Source organism: Cnephaeus nilssonii, assembly GCF_951640355.1.
Source record: "Cnephaeus nilssonii genome assembly, chromosome: 1".
Classification (NCBI taxonomy): Eukaryota; Metazoa; Chordata; class Mammalia; order Chiroptera; family Vespertilionidae; genus Cnephaeus; species Cnephaeus nilssonii.
In genome coordinates, this window is record NC_137072.1 from 103231264 (window position 1) to 103250582 (window position 19319).

The 19319-nt window shown below is 46.3% G+C and overlaps 1 protein-coding gene across 1 annotated transcript; it reads right to left on the reverse strand.

The window, feature by feature from the left end:
- Positions 1–2150: 2150 nt before the first annotated feature.
- On the reverse strand, positions 2151–17619 carry SMIM20 (small integral membrane protein 20). The gene is made up of 3 exons (XM_079767446.1): positions 17432–17619; positions 4199–4255; positions 2151–3439 (listed from the first exon to the last, which is right to left on the reverse strand). Exons 1-3 carry the CDS (start codon positions 17538–17540, stop codon positions 3402–3404), a joined length of 204 nt encoding a protein of 67 aa, XP_079623572.1. The 5' UTR covers positions 17541–17619; the 3' UTR covers positions 2151–3401.
- Between the last annotated feature and the right edge of the window lie 1700 nt (positions 17620–19319).

Below are 19319 nucleotides of genomic sequence, written 5' to 3' on the forward strand. Positions count from 1 at the left end.
GGCATCATCGCCATGGCGACGACGCAGGCATTCTGCCCCACCCCCAGTCTCTCAGGGCCTCTGGGCAGCGTGGGAAGGCGGGGCCGGAGCGGAAAGAGGCGGCTCCCGGAGCAGAAAGGGGCTGGGCCGGAGTGGAAAGGCGGTACTGGCAGCCAAGGAAATGAAAGCCCATTCTAGCACGAATCTTCGTGCATCGGGCTTCTAGTTAATAATAAAAACGAAATGTCACCCCAAGGCTTTATAAAGAGGATATTGTTGGCCCGGCTGGTGTGGTTCAGTGGGTTCAATTCCAATTGTGGGTTCAATTGTCACCCCAAGGCTTTATAAAGAGGATATTGTTGGCCCGGCTGGTGTGGTTCAGGGTTCAATTCCCAGTTAGGGCACATCGCCTGGGTTTCAGGCTCCATCCCCAGTAGGGGGTGTGCAGGAGGCAGCTGATCAATGATTCTCTCTCATCATTGATGTGTCTAGCCCTCTCTCCCTCTCCCTTCCTCTCTGAAATCAATACAAACATTAAAAAAAAAAAGAATATTATTGGACATCAAAAATATAGGACCAACTTCATTTCAGTAATAACAATAAAATATTGTCAGTGTCTCCCCTTCCTTTATAATCTCCCTCAATAAGAGCATGCCAAAGCACAGTTCACCATAAGCAACAATTAGGGAACTACTGCAACCAGATACACAATTCTCAAAAGCTCTGACTATATCCACAGGGAGTTGGGGGGGGCGGGGGAGTAGAAGAATCTAAGTGTGGTCCAGGAACCTCTGAGGGTCTCTGAGACATTTATAGAGGCTCTGTACGGCCAACACTATTTGTACAAGGCCACAAAAGCGTTTACCTTTTTTTACTCTCATCTTCTTATGATTGTGTACAGTGGAGTTTTTCAGAGGCCACATGACATGTGATCTAGCAACAAATCAAATGCAGAAGCCGATTTGAGAATCTAGCTGCCTTCTATTAAGCTGGACATTAATTAGCAAATTATTTTGTCTTGGGAAATAAATTTTTTACACAAATATACGTCATACTAACCTAATGAGTTTGTTGTTGTTATTTTCAAATGAATTAATATTTTTAAAATTTGTTTTACTTCTTAATACAGTATCTATTGATATAACCCATATAAAGAGAAACACTTTGGAGTTCTCAAAAGTTTTTAAGAGTGTTCAAGGGTCCTGAGACCAAAACGTTGGAGAAGCACCAGTCTAGAGGAAGATTTCCCCAAAAGGATGTTGACGGTCACTAATCCCAGAAGATAATCCGTGAAAGATGTTCTGTGATCAAACACATCTGGGAAATGTTATGCCTCTCTCAAAAATCATCAAATTAGAAGTAGTTAATTGACTTTAACTGTTTCCTAAATGTATTTGACTAAGATCCCCTCTTTCCAGTGCTTTCCTCAGCAGCCAGGAGGCACACCTGGGATGAATGAACTGCAAATCCCTCGGTCAATCCTCTGAGGAGCGTCTCTTACAACCAGCCTTTGTCAAGTGTGGGCAGCAAAGTGTGATATTACGTTACCCCTCTGACAACAGGAAGAGTGATCCTTTTATAAACATCAAGGCAGCTGAGCAGAACAAGAGAGCCCCCTTTATCTCGGGGAAGAGGTGAACCAAGGGCAGGGTCAAGGCCAGGACAAAGATCCCACTCAGGAGACTAAACTGAGTCTGTTTCATCTGACAAACTGGCAGCCCAGGCCCCAAAGTTCTCCGAGACAGTCAAGTCATCTCAGCCTGGGTATCATCCAAAGCAGATGCTACACGCGCTTGCCTCACTCATAAAGAAATGTCATTTAAGCACCCACAGAACATTGGACTTTACGTTACACAACTTCCTGGTGGCCCCTCTAAGGAAAAGAGGGGTCAAATTGTACCCCGAATGAGCCAGCTTCTTTTATTGTGTTGTTAACTGTAAGACAATTAAATGTTAGGGGAATCCTACCAAAAATTATGACTTTGGTTTTGGAATAATCCTATTTCTTTTTAAATCTTTATTGTTCAAAGTGTTACATATGTCCCCCTTTGACCTCTTCTAGCCCACTCCCTACCCCCACCCCCACCCCAGCCCTTCACCACCCTATGTCTGTGTCCATGGGTTATGTATGTAAGTTCTTTGGTTGACCTCTTCCCACCTTCCCTCTGAGGTTCCACTGTCTGTTCCATGCTTCTATGTCTCTGGATCTATTTTGTTCATCAGTTTATTTTGTTCATTAGATCCCACATATGAGTGAGATCATGGGATACTTTATCTTTCTCTGATTGGCTTATTTCACTTAGCATAATTCTCTCCAGGTCCATCCATGCAATCCTATTTCTTTTTGACAGTAATTACAGAATCCAGCCAGTTTTCTGTTAAGTAAACTCCCAGTTCACAATAATAAAATGATGTCATCAGGCAGCTCATCTAAAGAGAGACTACGGTAATGTGCAAGGCACTCTGGGAAATCTACAACTGGAAAAGATGTGTCTTTTCAGAAGCACCATATAATCTAGTAGGGGCCAGACTGAGCACCAGAGAGAGAAGTGAGTATTCTCACACTCATTTCGTAGCACCTGGTGAGGCACCTGGTAGAGAATCGCATTCAGTGAGTATTTGTCTCAACAAATCTGCTATTTGCCTTTAAAATTTTTACTTGTATACAAACTGACAAACACCACACACTCAAATATCTAGTCAAATATAATCTAGTCAAATAGCACTTCATTGGTATAATTTAGTGCATTTATAAGAAAGGATTTACAAAAGAACCTAGACTGTTGTCAAGTAAAAAGAAATCATTTTAATATGCCCTGTTTCATTTCTATTAATTCAACACTGATTCCTACTATGCATGCATTCCTACTTCGTTTGACTTGATTCCTATGTATTTATTTTCCAACACGCAGCTACCTTCAGCGAGTTAGTTCAGCTGAACTGTTTATTCTTAAAGAGGACAATGAACGTTGTCCTTAAAGAGTTTTATCAACTTTAACATTCTCAGAGAGACCTCTGAGGCTCCTCAGCATGGTGGGTTTTCACTGCAATCTTCTATTTGGAAGATAGCAAAACAGACTAGGATCCTCCCAGGTCTCCTGGTTGCTTGTATTCATATCACAGCACACGGTTGGGTAAGAAGTAGAGACTGAATAATAAGTAGCTCTCCAAACACAGCTGGGTGAGACAGCTTCATTTGTAGAAAGTAAAGCGAATCACGAAAACCTTCCTAATGGTGTGATTTGTTCCAGGGTTCTCTGGGTATTAAGAAGGGAAATATTAGTCCTTGTGCACAGTAATGTTTATGGCATTACAGTTTTCTTCTCCCGCCGTCGTTCTATAGGAGGTGATTTATCGCACTTGCTGCAGAATGGAGAGCATGAAGATGTCTAATTTCATAATCAGAGCTGGTGACAGCCTTCTCATTTCCTGCCAAATGGATCAGACCACACTTTTAACCCTATAGGAGGAAACATGAATAAAAACAGGGTTCGTTTTTAAACTTCCTATCACTTCCCTCAACCCCCAACAAAGTGACATCAGAATTGCGTTGTGCAATTGACATGCAGTCTGAGAAGGCGGCAAGCTGCCGGAGCCCTGGAATGAACGGCTCGGAAGCCATGGCAGCCACGAGAGACTTTTAAATGGCTCCGAAAAGGCCCCAAACAGGAAGAGATGCCTCTGGCCTAGTTAAAAACGAAATAAAAAGGAAAGTTGCCGCAGATTACAAGAGTTTGGGTTAATAAGCTGGAAACCTCTCATTCTCAGCCAACTTGGATCATCATAAAGTAACTAACCATCCAGCCATAAAGGGAACTTTTGAGCTTCTGTACAAAGCAGAATCCCGCATCAATTAAAACAGCTCACAAGTAAACAGTATTTTCCCATGAGGGTAGTGTTTAAATAGGTGCTTGGCAAATAAGTCTGCAAAACAGCTATTCTCCCTCCATATTTAATTGGACATGTTATATTTTTACGCCTACTTATCCAAGGCTAAAGAGGAGGGTGCAAACTTGCAGAAAATATTCTGGAGGGAAATATTAAAATGAAATCTGGAGGAGGCACCTATGAGGTGGCAACTGTTGTGAAATAAGCAGCAAATCACAATCCAGCGTCTAACTGAAAAGATTTCTCCCATTGAAAAGCCCCCCCCCCCCCCACACACACACATGCACACACAACAGTACAACTGAGACTGTGTTTTGGTTTTTAAGTTTACCTGGTGGCTGCACGTCTTCTTGAACGATACCAGCCCGGTTTACAGCTTGTTCCTTCTCTGAGAAACACAACAGAAAAATTACTTTTTTAGCAAGAAGGGGAGACAGTGGTGGTGGAAAGACTTGTGTTTACATGGGACGACAGGACTAGAAACCACTTTATATGAGTGCTTTTAATTCAGAGATGCCATTACGAAAAGTTTTTATGTTATGGAAGACAGATCCTATAGCAAAAAGCCTGGGTATTTTCAGGAAAAGCAAGCAAGCCATATTTCAAGAGAAAACCTCCCAACTAACATCTTTTCTCTGTGCGCTCAGCATTTTTGGACAGGCAACAAAACAACCGAAAAAACAATTCGGAAAGAACTGGTGGGCGTGATCTTATGAGGGGAAGGCTGCTGAATTGAAGGAACAAGTACAATTAACAGAAAACGATGTAGTTTATATGTCTAAAATGTACTCCACTGAAGGAGTAGGCCCAGAGCTAAATATGCTATGTTTTTGATAGGAAATAGAGCAGAAAATTAATCTTTGGGTGGGTGGCTTTGGTTTGGGTAATTGAAGCTTCCCTAATTGATTGCAGGTGCTGTGCCAATTAGAAAGTGCGTGTCAGCTACAGCGGCTTGGCGGAGCTCTTTGGAGATGTCCAACAGGCAAGGGCCAAGAGAAATTGGGCGTTTTATATCTGTGGGCTTCAAGCACCCTGACACATCTTTCTAAGTGGTTTAGAATAAACCCAAGGTCTGTGAAGACAAAGACTTATTATTCTAAGTATCGTGAAAAACAAATGGTGGCTTTTCAGGGGAAAGACTTGGAGCCAGAGGATGTTTACTACTAAACTACAGTAATTAAATGTTGTAATCAGACCTTCGTTGTAATCAGGCTGACAGTGTTTCTTTAAATCCACATTTAGCTCTTATTTAATATTAGGCCATTTTCTTTATTCTGGCCTCTGAATTCTCATGAAGTTACACAGGCATAAAGGTACAAGAAACAGGGTTTTGCCCAAGCCAATACTCATTGAATTTGCTTCTCCGGCGATGTGGCAGAAAGTCAATCCTAAGTGACCTGCCTGATAGTTTTATCAATGCGAAGTTTTGCTTTGACAAATAAAAAACTGGGAACTAGGGATGACGTGGATCTTGATATCCAATTCTAAGAGGGACACAGAGAAGACAGAGCATAATGAAGCTCATTACAGACAATGGCCGGCCGTGGTCTCACTGGGCCTCTGTGAAGAGTAGCAGGTGAACGGCAACCAAGACCCTCTGGACCAAGATGTGCCAAAGACTTCTTCCACCTGGAGGGGATGATGATGGAGCCTCTAAGGCAGGGTTGGGGAACGTCTGGCCTCAGGGCCTATAAAGTCTCCAAAATCATTTGGTCTGGCCCTGCCAAGGCATTAGGGGTGAGTTAATTACATGTTTGACCAAATATAGCAGGCTAAGTTTTAAGTTGATCATTTGTATGGCCCGAGAATCCTATCTAATAATAGACAAATATGCAAATTGACCATACCTCCGACACCCACAAGCCAAGCCCACAAGCCACGCCCACTATCCAATCAGAGCGAGCATGCAAATTAACCCAAACCAAGATGGCTACAGCCACAGAGAGCAAGGTTTCCTAGGTAACAGAGGAAGCCAAGCTTTCTGCCTGCCCTTGCCAGGCCTAAGCCTCCACTTAAGCTACAAAGTTTCAATTATAGAAGGTAAACATATTCAAACAAATGGCGGCAGAATGGAGCTTGAGAGAGCAGGCCAGGGTTGCCGCCAGCAACAGGGGAAGCAAAGCTTTCCGCACACCCTGGCAGGGCCCACCCGCTTAAGGCAACAAAGTTTCAATTATAACCCCAACACAAATGGCTGCGGGCCTCGGAGGGAGCCCCAGGCTTGGCTCTGCTCCAGGCTACAAAGTTTCAATTGTAGAAGGAAAATAAATTCCAGATACCAGGGCCTCCGCTTGCATTGCCAGGGGGTGTGGCCCACCTCCAAACCACCACAGGCCCCTCGCTCAGGCCGGCCCACACCCCAAGGGAACCCCCACCTGATCCGGGACGCCCTTCAGGGCAAACCAGCTGGCCCCCACCCCTGTACCAGGCCTCTATCCTATCTAATAAAAGAGTAATATACAGATTGATCATCACTGCAACACACAATATAGCTGCCCCCATGTGGTCAAAGATCCTGCCCCCATGTGGACACAAGATGGCCACCACAAGATGGCCAGCAGGAGAGGGCAGTTGGGAGGCACCCGGCCTGCAAGGGAGGGCAGTTGAGAAGGACCAGGCCTGCAAGGGAGGGCAGTTGGAGGTGATCAACCCTGCAGGAGAGGGCAGTTAGGGGTAACTAGGCCGGCAGAGGAGGGAAGTTGGGGGCAAACAGGCTGGCAGCAGAGTGGTTAGGGGGTGATCAGGCTGGCAGGCAGAAGCAGTTAGGGGCAATCAGGAAGGCAGGCAGGCAAGCAGTTGGGAGCCAGCAGTCCTGGATTGTGAGAGGGATGTCCTACTGCCCGTTTAGGCCCGATCCCACCGGCAGTAGGACATCCCTCGAGGGGTCCCAGATTGGAGAGGGTACAGGCTGGGCTGAGGGACAACCCCCCTCTGTGCACGAATTTCATGCACCGGGCCTCTAGTGATGTTATAAATATCCAAATGGCCCCTGACAGAAAAAAGGTTCCCCACCTGCCCTAAGGCATAAGTCTTTCTAATATAACTCAACAGGTGGTCTCATTTCCTAAGATGTTCAAGTCCTAAAAGACTGGGCCCTACCCCTGTGTCTACATGGAAGTCTTGAAGTCTGGATGTGTCTCAAACAAGCTCTTAGGAAATGCTAGTGGGTAAAAGACTATACTATCCTTGATTGTGCCAGGAACAAAAAGATATAATTTTCACCCTAGCCCAGTGGTTCTCAACCTTTCTAATGCCCTGACCCTTTAATAGAGTTCCTCATGTTGTGGTGACCCCCAACCATAAAATTATTTTTGGTTGAGAACCGCTGCTGTAGAGCCTAAGACCATTGGAAAACACAGATATTTACATTACGATTCATAACAGTAGCAAAATTACAGTTATGAAATAGCAACGAAAATAATTTTATGGTTGGGGGTCACCACAACATGAGGAACTGTAATAAAGGGTCGAGGCATTAGAAAGGTTGAGAACCACTGCCCTAGACAGTTTGGCTCAGTGGCCTGGAGACCAACGGGTCCTGGGTTTGATTCTGGTCAAGGGCATGTACCTTGGTTGCAGGCTCCTCCATAGCCCGGGCCCTGGTTGGGGCTCCTGCAGGAGGCAACCAACTGATGTGTTTCTCTCACATCAATGTTTCTGTCTTTTCCTCTCTCTTCCACTCTCCCTAAAAATCAATGGAAAAATATCCTTGAGTGAGGATCAACAAAAACAAACAAACAAAAAAGATATATTTTTCCACACTTAAAAGGTCCATTCTCTAGTATTATGGAAGAGGGAAGTGAGTTTTTTTAAAAACTGATTGCCAGAAAGCAACCTAGAGCCGAAACTGGATTGGCTCAGTGGATAGAGCGTCGGCCTGCAGACTCAAAGGTCCTGGGTTCGATTCCGGTCAAGGGCATGTACCTTGGTTGCGGGCACATCCCCAGTAGGGGGTGTGCAAGAGGTAGCTGATCGATGTTTCTCTCTCATCGATGTTTCTAACTCTCTATCCCTCTCTCTTCCTCTCTGTAAAAAATCAATAAAATATATTTAAAAAAATAAAAAAAGAAAGAAAGCAACCTAGACCTACAGATGTAAGGAAATCAGACATCCTGGTGTACCGAACACATTCTCTGAGAGGCAGGTACTGCAAAGCCAAAGCAGCGGGCAGAATGCCAACCCTCCCAGGAAGTTGACTTTTGAGGCAAGGACAGAATGCCTAACTGTGTCTAAGCTCTTATAATGCGATGGAGAACCGAGTAAAGAGAAAGGAATCCCTGTCCTCACACATTCTTGCTAATTGCTAATGAGGTTGGAGAGGCTGAGGATTTAATTTAAATAGACCATAATCACTTTATAATCCTTGTCCTTATGCAACCACCTCTTTTTTTTTTTTTTTTAAACTGTCTTGGACAGGCAATTTAAACCAATTTGCTGAACCAGTTCCTAACAACTGATAACCGGAATTAGCAGCCTATCTGCATCCCTGGTTCTTCAACCCATTAATGTTTTATAAATACTTTTAAGGCCAGAGCAGTCTTATATAAATTCACGACATGACACAGACATTGTTTGTGAATGCAGAATGCGCTAAAGGAAAACAAACTGGTCCCTTAGGATTTAGCAAGTACATCTTGACGAGGCGGACAGTTAGGTTTCTATTGTGTTATCATTAGAGAAATAGCAGGTGTCTATAAACCTCAGGAAAAGGGCAATGCAGAAGTCAGGGGGGTTTAATGATGGGAACAGATCAGGATAAGCTCATGACTGACTTTTCAGCAATGAGTGTGTGCTTCTATCAGGAGCGAAATGATGAAAACGCAATATGTGATACTGGGCCTGGGGCTCTGCAATGCCGGCTGGAAAAGGCCCCGTTCCGAGTTTCAGCAAGCCCGACTCTGCCCCCTGGTGTTAAGGCAGAGGTCTGATTTGTAGTTTTAATTGAGGATCCTTATCTCTGGCCATAGGGCCGAGGTGCATGATTAAGCTGGTAATGCATGCAGACCAGGAGGTTTCTGTATGGTAGTAAAAGAGATCACCTAATAATTTTTAAGTCTTTGAAAATGAAAACATATCCTTATATTTAATGGCCATATTGTCCAGGTGTAGACTATGACCTCAGGACCTCCCAACCCCATCTCCTCCTGCCAATAAACAGTTAAAATAAAAGCAACGCACAACCTAAGTAATAATAGGACAAATGGCAACATTTGGTTGTAGGCTAAATATTAGATAATAGCATTGTATCGATATTAAATTACCTGGATTGGATAACTGTATTGTGATTATGTAAGAGAACGTTGTCCTTGTTCGTGGGAAATAGATGCTCATGTTTAGGAATGAGAACTCACGACTTTAACTTACTCTCAAATGGTTCAGCAAAACAATAGTAATAATTCTAATCATAGATATAAGTATATATGTATATGTGTCTCTCTCTATATGTATGTATAGATTTGTTATATTTTACATATGGGGGAGAAAGCAAATGTAGCAAAATGTTAACTGATGCCCTGGCCAGAGGCTAGGTTGGTTTGAAGCGTGGACCTGTACACCAAAAGGTTGTGTGTTTGATTCCCAGTCAGGTCACATACCTAGGTTGTGAGTTCAATCCCTGGTCGGGGATGTTTCTCTCTCACATCGATGTTTCTCTCTCCCTCTCCCTTCCTTTCTCTTTAAAAATCAATTTTAAAAAAAAGAATCCATGAGTGAGGATTTAAAAAAAAAAAAGGTAACTGGTAAATCTAGGTGAAGGATAGACAGGAATTTATTGCACAATTCTGTTTTTTCCGTCTTTTTTTTTAATAACAAAAATACACAATTGCAAAACAAGTGTAAGGAAGTCCAACAACACTGTGACTATTCCATGATGATTACTTCAAAGCAGCTTTTTTCAAATAGCAAATATAAATTTTAAAAACTACTATCCCAGGCTCCCATCTGCTGCGGTTGCCTGGACACGTTCATCATCCAGATGTACACGGGGTGTTCCAGAACCAGATGGGCACTGGCGGCGAGTGTGAGTGTGAGCCAGCAGCCGAGGGGACCACATGGCCACGAGAAGCACTGGCTCCTCCCAACCCCACAAACACTTCTGCGTCCTCATCAGAGTCTACTCGAATCCCGAGAGCTCTGTAATGCTGGTTAGAAAATAAGACTTGTCTGTCTGTGCATCTTACTGGACTCCACGGTGGAAGGAATAAAAAGCATATTCTAAGCACCTCGCATGTGGTAGGGAAAATGCCCTTCTGCTTTGATTTGCACACCAAGTGATTTCGTGTAACCGTATTCGGACTCTGTACAATATACTGCTAGTTGGGAGCAGCAAGTTGCAGCAAACACAACCGAGTGGTAGGAGAACTGAGGTTCTCGCGGCTCTTACATGTAACCCGCACTCTGCTATTCAACACTCCTTGCTGTCAGGTGAGAAGCGCAGGAGCAAGCAGCAGACAAGGTTGGGGAGTTAGGGTCGGGTCCACCCAGCAATACGCTATGTGACCTTGGACAAGTCCCTTAAATGAGAGGACAAGGAGCACAGGGTCTCTGGCAAAACTATGCTTTTATGCTTCTGCAGATCTAATAAAATTTTAAAACGAGCAGGACCGCAGAAAAGGACCTGATTCTGTCCCATTTCACAGGCTGGCCTAAAAATGCCATAGACAGGTTGTCTGAAAAGGCCATGTTCAGAATCACTGTCTAGTTCTGCTATACGAAGACAGATTAGGCTTCAAGCGGCAGCACCTGTTCTCGTCCCTGAACATGGGCTCTTCCGACAAGCCACGCTTTGCCAACAGGATGAAAGCTGAAAGGCACATCTGGGATTCCCTCAGAAGCACAGTGGTCTCCATACTTCTTGTCTGGGATCACTGACCACGAAGGCCAACCGCATCGTCCCAGTGCTCACTTCAGTGCCCACGCAGCACGTGCAGAACTGACCTGTGGACGTGAAATCCCAGGAGGCAGTCCTGTGACAGACGTGCCTGACTGTAAAGCATGGAAGCTCTCCTTGGCTGGATTTTACCTAAGCAGGCTTCTCCTCTTTTCTGCAGCCCTGTGGCTTATTCCGGCAGAGGCCCTGGAACCTCCCTGACCCCGCAAACTCCCCACACCGGAGCCAGCCAGCATCTGTCAGGCCAGCCCAGCTGACTGGCCCACCCTGACTTTACACCTGAGCCCTACATGGCCTCGGCCCCTCCCTTTCCACCGCTGGCAATTCTCAAGGGCTGGATGGTTTCTCCCAGGTCCCCAGAATCGTGAGGAATATAAGCGTAAGAGGGACAGTCAGAGAGGAAGGCCTAACAGGAGAGGCTAAGAGCAGTGGCTGAAAGGCAGGAGCAAAAGAGCAAAACCAAGAGGACTGGCGGAGCGGGCAGTCACAGGAGCCCAGAGACAAGAGGGTTGCAAGGAAGCTGTGCCTGGCTGGCGTCTGTGCCTCGCACTGACAGACGACCCGACCTCCTGTATTGCAGAGGACAGAAGTCATCGCCCGAAAGTGCCCACAGCTTCCCAACCTCAAACCTAGCTTAGCTGCGTCCACACCTGCCCTTCCTCTTGAGCTCACGGAAGTGTCCTGCCTTCCGCCCAAGGCTCTCTCCTCCATCTGGTCTCACGGGCCCGTGCCCCTCCCACTCCATGGCTTGTCTTCTCTCTCCAGCATCTTTCTTGGTCCAGAGACTCTCTTGGCTCTCCCTTCCCTCGCAGACAAAACTAAAACCCAACTCTCCCCAGACCCCTGGACCTGCCGCAAATACACTTTGTCATTCTCCTCCCCGTACAGCCAAGCACCTTTAGTCAACTTCATACACTGTTTACTCTCCAATCCACTGCTATCTGCTTTCTGCCCACTACCAAACCGCCTAAAGCATTCTTAACAACATGACCAATGACCTTTACCTTTTTTAAAAAATAAAGACTATTTTCACTTATCTTCCTGTCTCCAAAGAGCCTGACCCTGCTGACCACACCCCTTTTCATGAAGCGCTGTCTTCATGGGGCTTGTGACTACAGCCTCTCCTGGTTTAAATGCTCTCGCTCTGGGGCACCCCTTCCGGGTCCCCTCTGAGGGTCCCCGGCTCCTGACAGCTTGCTCTTCAGTGTCCGCCAGCATTCTGGTCCTCGGCCAGCTTGTCCCTCTCAATCTCTGAACGCTGCCTGGGAGCCCTTACCTCAGTGACTCTGACCCCATCCACTGCTGACGACACTGCATGTCTAGCTCCTGCTCGGACCCAGGACCTCAGCTCCAGACTGGCACCTCCCCCTGCCTCTAGGAAATCTCCAAGAGCACATCCTGACACCTAAAACTCAACACACCCCAAATGCAACTGGCTCGTCCTCACCCCCAAAACTGATTCCTTCTCGGGTTCCTTACTAAATGACCTGCACCACCATCTCCTCAGAGGCTGGAGCCAGAAAGCGGGGTGCCAGGCTCCTTCCTCTCCCTCCCTTTCCCTGTGGCTACTCAGTCACAAATCCATGCAGCGTTTACTTCTTAACTACAGCTCCCAAAATCAGTACACCTCCCAGTCCCAGAGCCACCACCCTGGTTCAGGCTCCAGTCACCTCTCCCTGCTCTCCTGTGTCCACGGGACGTACAGCCTTCCTGAGCCCGGCCTTCCTGCCTCCAGCCCTGACCCTTCCAGCCCTCCCTCACATTACAGAGCAACGCCTTATAAAGAGTGAAACTCATCACCTCGTTCTCCCGATTCAGATGCTTCAGTGATCCTCCCCTGGCTGGGCTCTGAGGACGGCAGAGGGTCACTGAAGTATTGTAGTCAAGCGAGATGATCAAATTCAAAAAAACAAATGGCATGACAACAGCCACAGCAGAAGACCTGGTTCTCTATACTTTCTGACAAACAAGAACGAATTTTTCCGGTTACAAAGTCTCACCAAAGGAGTATTAAGATGTATTTCAGAGTGAAGAAAGCTGAAACTCGAAAGGAGTGAGATGCAAGAAGGCCTGGTGCCTACAGAATGCGGGCGAAGGGAAACGATCAGCGACTGTAGCCACGCCGCGATTTAGGGAGTATCAAGCACATGGCAGGACTGAGGTTATACGTAAGTCTAGGATGGGGCTCAGGCGTGCTAACGTCTTTGTATATTTCATAGGCGGGTAAAGACACTGACTAACGTTAAACAATAATCATAAAATAATAAAAACAAAATGTAAAACTTTCAAACTACATAGTACAGGAGAGAAAAAAAATAAAGCCTTAAGGCACAAATGGAGAAAAAAGGAAGTACAGAGTTGGAATAGAAAACACAAAATAAGATGGAAAAAATAAAAGTAAACACAATAGTAAACATAATGAAAATGAATTCAATGCAACCGTTAAAGAGATAATCAGATTGGATTACAAATCCAGTTTAGCCCTGGCCGGTGTGGCTCGGTGGTTAAGCTTCAGTCCACACACCAAAGGGTCTCAGGTTCAATTTCCGGTCAAGGGCACCTGGGTTGCAGGTTTGATCCCTGGCCCTGGTCAGGGCACAATGCAGGAGACAACCATTCAATGTATCTCTCTCACATCGACGTTTCTCTCTCTCTTTCTATCTCTCTCTTCCTTTCTCTCTCCCTTCTACTATCTCTAAAAACCAATGGAAAAAATATCCTCAGGTGAGTGTTAACAATAACAACAAAAAAATAAAGGCTGACTATAAGAGGATAGATATACCAGAAAAATATTAACCTAAAGAAAGTTGATTAACTATAATAATATCAGATAAAATAAGAGCGGGGGAGGAATATCTGGGATAAAAAAAGACCCTTATATAATGACAATTGAAAACAATTCTCCAGAATATTCTAGATTATGTGCACCCAATAACATGGCCTCAAGATATCTAAAAGAGTTAAGAAGCTTGATCTGTAACCAACATATGTAGAACCTGTATCCAACAACCAGAGACGAGACAGCATTCCAAGCACATAGAGAACATTTGTAAAAATTGATCTGTACTAAGCCACCAGGCAAATCTTCACCAATATCAAAGAATCAAAATCACAGTCCACATTCCTTGACTCCAGATGCAAATAAGGCAGCAATCGGCAATAAAAAGTAAGCAGAAAGACCACCGTGGCTACTGGTAGAGAATGCGTAGTAGCTGGGGCCTGGTGGAAGCAGGGAGACCAGCTCAGAGCCCAAGCAGTGGGTCGAGGAGGTGGGTAGGACGAAGGTGAAGTGAGACAGAGGAGTGCTCTGACTGTCTTGTTCCATCAGGTACACCCAGCACCTACCCGTGACAGGTGCACAGTAATTACGAAAACCCAGGGTTTGGGGGTTGTGGTTTTTTTTTTCATCCTCACCCGAGGGTATGCTTTTATTTTATTGATTTTAGAGAGGAAGGGAGAGAGAGACATGGATGTAGGAGATAAACATTGATCAGTTGCTTCCTGTCAGCCCCCCCACCGGGGATCGAACCTGAAACCTAGCATATGTGCCCTGACCAGGAATGGAATCCGAAACCTTTTGGTGTACGGGATGATGCTCCAACCAACTGAGCCACCCAGCCAGAGCTACAATCCAGGTTTTAAAAAGCTGTTTTTTAAAGATAAACAACTGCGAGTTGAATGTGCTGAAATTAACTTAAAGTCTGTCCTTCCAGTGGTTTCCCACAGTCGCGAACACCTCACCTGCCTGGATCCTAGTTTCCTGCCAGTCCAGCCAGCCGTGGGTGTGTCAACCTGCTGAAATCTCCTTGTCTCACATCTCTGCCCTCGTGGCTCCTTATTTTTTAAACATTTTTATGGGGTGGATAATATAAGACTGTTTTAGGTGTTTCCACACCTGTTATCTCATTAAAAACACCCCAAAACCCGTAAAGTCAGTCTGTGAGCTCCACTGCTACAGATGAGGAAATAGGCTGAGCTCAGAGAGGTTAAGGACTTAAGGGTCCTCATCCTATAGACCGACCTTCATCTGCCTCACACCCTTTTCTCACTCCCTTAGAGAGGCAGTATCGTGCCACAGTGCACCGATTAAGGCACTGATTCAAATCCCAGGTCTGTAGACTCATCAACTGTAGGTCCTTGTACAAATCCTTCACTGTTCCAGACCTCAGTTTGCCCACATATAAAATGGGGATGATGCTCACATAGCAGCTACCACAAAGGGCTGTTCTGAGAACGAAATGCGTTAATATATAGGAAGTGCACGGAAGGTTGCCACACACAGTATGTATAATGAACTTTCAGTAAATACTAGTTGTTTAGTATTATTTACCTGTTTAAAAAAAAAGTCAGTTGTGACTCTCAAATACAAGTTGGGCAAACGAATTAAAACTGAACCATAAAAGTGGGCAGGCGTAGACTGCCTTCCAATTAAAATGCAGATATAGTGGCCACTCACAAAGCATTCACCTAAAAGGCGTGATATGCCTGTTTCAAGTGACTCAGACAGCCACGGATTCTAGAGTATCCCTTTCAGACTGTTGTTGGGACACACGGCACAAACCCACACCTTGTTCGTCTGCTCTGGACCAGGATTTCTCAGCCCTGCCACCATGCACATTTGAGGCTGGGTGATCGTGAGCATCTGTCCCGTGCACTGCACCAAGTTCAGCAGCATCCCTGGCCTCTGTCCACTAGAGCCAGTAGCACACTCACCCCACCCCACTCCACCCCCAGTTCTGACAAGCAAACTGTCTCTAGAGAGAACGAAACGTCCCCTGGGGGCACAAAGTCATCCCCAGTTAAAGGCCACTGCTCTAGTCTTCAAAAATGCACCCCTATGTTCATAGCGGCACAATTCACCATAGCTAAGATTTGGAAACAGCCTAAGTGCCTATCAGCAGATGAGTGGATGAAAAAACTGTGGTACATCTACATAGTGGAATACTTCGCTGTGGTAAAAAAGGAGTTCTTACCATTTGCAACAGCATGGATGGAACTGGAGAGCATTACGCTAAGTGAAATAAGCCAGTCAGAGAAAGATAAATATCACATGATCTCACTCATTTGTGGAATATAATGAACAACATAAACTGATGAACAAAAACAGATCCAGAGACAGAGAAACATCAATCAGACCGTCAAACCTTAGAGGAAAGGTAGGGGAGGATGGGGGTAAGGGGGAGAGATCAACCAAAGGACTTGTATGCATGCATATAAGCCTAACCAATGGACACTAACAACAGGGAAGTGAGGGCATGAGTGGGGGAGGGGGATGGAGGGATAAGGACACATATGTAATACCTTAATCAATAAAGAAATTTTAAAAACCTGAAACTTTTCTAGTGGAATCCAAAGCAGGCGCCCTTGTCCCATGTTCAATTCTAGAGGCTGTAATAAAATAGCCTGTGACTCGGATCCAATAAGGAAGGATGATGGAAATAGACTATGCTGGGCTTCACGCAGACCTACATTCCCCCCCTCCCCCATCCCCTCCAGGCACAGTACCTAGGCTGGAAGGCAGAATGCAGAGGCCATTTCAATCTTGGCTGATGAATAGAAGCTACAAGGGAATTTAAATGTGTATTTAAAATGCTCTGCCTCCATAAACCAAAGGTTGTAGCATTTGTAATGGGCAGAGCATTTATAGGAGCTTTTGCCTTCAAATCGCCAAGCTATCAGCTTCTGCTAATATTCTCGAGGGGCACGGTTGGCCCTCTTCCATCTTCAAGATGATTCAGGTTTCCTGGAGAACAAAATGAGCCTCTAATGCCTAATATTTTTTCTCTGACAGATGGTTTCAGATGTATCAAAGTGCTAATCCTTGCTGAGGTATAGGTCTCAAGGAAGGAGAGTTTGGCTTTTAGTATGATAGGACTTGAATGATTAAGGAGGAAAATTACTCCCAGGATATTCACCATTGTCATGTGAGCAACCAGCTTCAAATGAAGACAGCAGAATCTGAAAAAGGATTTGAGGAAAGAGAGGAAAAACTAAAAAAATCCAGGTTAGCAGTTTAGGTTTGAAACATTTCCGTCCAAAGACATCCCTGGGAGTGGAAATGAAGTTGCCAATAAAATCATCTTCAAGCTCAGGAAGATTAGGGTTCAATCTGTCTCCCCCCCGCCCCCCCCCCCCCCAACATCATCATTTCAGCTACAGTGTGTGCAAGCTCTGAAGACAGAGGCCTGGGTCTGAATATCTGCCTGGCCACTTACTAGCTGTGTGACCTTGGGCAAGTTATACAACCTCTCTGAGCCTCAGTTTCCCCACCTGCATAACGTGAAATAATACCTGCCTCAAAATGAGGTTAAAATTTAACGATCCAATGTACGCCTAACCTGACACATGCTGAGCATTCAGTTAATGTTAACTGTCAGTATGAACTAGTATTTAGTGTCGACCTACTAGGTGCAGGTTACTAGGTGCAGGCTACTTTCCTTCCCACCTGAGTCTCAGGGGAGGGGAGGGTTTGACTTTAGATACCAGAGAAATAGTTATTTGCTCAGGGTCCGAGAGATTGGGTCATTCGTCTAAGGTCACAAAGCTGCACACAGCAGAATTCAGACCCAGGTCAGCCTGACCCGGGAGCCGAGATCCGTCCGCGTCCCCACGTGGAGGTGACGGGAGAGGGAGTTCCTGGGGCGAGGTCACCACCCTCGGTCAGAGGTCACTCACTGTATTCCTCCAGCCGCATTAGGGGCCGGAAGTAGATGGGGTAGAAGGCGGCGCCGACCAGGGAGATGAAGCCGCCGAAAATGAGCGCGGTCCGAAGGTTCCGGGACATGGCGCCCGCAGGGAACTGCCCGGACCGGCTCTGAACCCCGCAGCTCGGAATCCTGCTCGCGCTGCCGGGTCCCGACCCGGCTCGGAAGAGGCGGAGCTGCTTTCGCTTCCGGGCCTGGGGGCGTGGCCAGGAGGCGGGCGGGGCGAGGCCAGGGTGGGTGGGGTCAGAGGCGGGCTCTGGGGGCGGGGCTTGGTAGGGGCGGGGCTTGGTAGGGGCGGGGCCTCGGACCAGCGCTCCGCGGTTTGAGAGTGGAGTTTCATTGCTCTCCGTTATGCGGACCCTGTTCTGCTCCCTGCCTTGCCCCTCCCTCGGCCTGGCCCCACCCACCACTCTTCTGACCTCCTGTGCCCCACCCTCCTTTGCCAAGCATGCGTTCCTGTCCTTCCCCCGTTGATTTGATTTTAGCAACTGTCTGCCATGAGCCATGTGCTCTCTGTGGCTCGCTGACTCAATCCTCATATTAGTCGGCCCATTTCACCGGCGAGGGAACCACGATTTGGCTGCCTGGCTTTGGACGCGTCCCTTGGCCTCCCTGAGGGGGATTTGAGGGGATTAGAGACAAAGGGGCAAATCGCCTGCCCCAGCATGGCCTGCAGGTGGATTCTGAAACCCGAGCCACAGGAGCTTCTGGACCAAGACTATCCTGGGAGGCATGTTGTCTCAACATCCATGCTCCAAGAAGACTTTTAAAGACTGTTTTTCCATCCCTCCTGTCTCCCTGTTCCCTTGACCAATGAGGATGGGGAGTAAATGGGAATCAGCACAGGGCAGTGAGCCCATGGCCAGTCCCAAAAAAGGGACCTTGGGGCTCTGCCTTATTGCCTGGGCTGGGAGGCCACTGGGGACAGACATCTGCTTTCTCTTTCTGAGATGGCCATCCTCCATCCTTCTGGGTGGGCTATGCCTGCATATGACCTGCCCAGGGATATACTGAGCTGCTGAGACTAAGATTCCTCAGACCGGACCGTCACTCAATCTTTTACAACTAAGAATGATACCTGCAGCTGGGAGCTGGGGAGCAAGGAGGATATTTATCTTGACCCCAGCAGCATTATTTAGTCCAGGGAAGATCTATGGTCTTTCAGAAATGGTGTGCTGTCAGAGCACAAGTTCCTCTTTCTTTGTAGTTTTGTCATTGAATCAAGCTACTGTCTACTTCTGTGGTTCCAGAAGAATATAAATCAGGTGTTTGATCTGTCAGCAGATTTATGAACTATCAGCCATGCCCCAAACACCAGGCAAAGTGCTACAGGGGACACGAAGATGAGTAAGAGGTGGCCCTTGCTCTCCAGGAACTTGCCATGTGGATGGAGAGACAGGACATATACATAAAAAGAAAACTAATGACCCGATGTTGCCAGTGAGTGATATGGTCCTGCGGGCTACAGAGGTTCAGAGGAGGAAGACGGATGACTGTGCGGTCAGGCAGCCGCTCCTCAGGCGCCAGCAGGAGCTTGTTAGGGTGAGGACAGAAGACTTCATAGCAAAGAGGGAATAAAGTGATGCATGCTTTATATCACGTGATACGAAAATCCCTGTAGTGCATATTTGTCATTTTAGCAGCATCCACTTCGCTCCCAGTTAATAGTACCCCGAATATCTTTTGGCAAATCGCTCCTCTCCCATTCTAAATCCATGAAGTAAGCTGGGGCTTCTCTCCCCACTCAAACCCTTATTTTTCCCCAGCTCCAAGAGTAAGCATATAACCACGCCTGACTAAGCTCCCTCACCAGAGGAGTTGATCCTCCAATAGAGCTGCAACTTCCTAGCCACATGACC

Bases quoted from the DNA above. Each gene is read 5' to 3' on its own strand.
- SMIM20 (XM_079767446.1), bottom strand. From the start codon at position 17,540: ATGTCCCGGAACCTTCGGACCGCGCTCATTTTCGGCGGCTTCATCTCC. The intron at 4,256-17,431 runs GTGAGTGACCTC...TGTGTTTCTCAG, and splicing joins AATGCGGCTGGAGGAATACA to AGAAGGAACAAGCTGTAAAC. The intron at 3,440-4,198 runs GTAAACTTAAAA...TTCCTCCTATAG, and splicing joins AGAAGACGTGCAGCCACCAG to GGTTAAAAGTGTGGTCTGAT.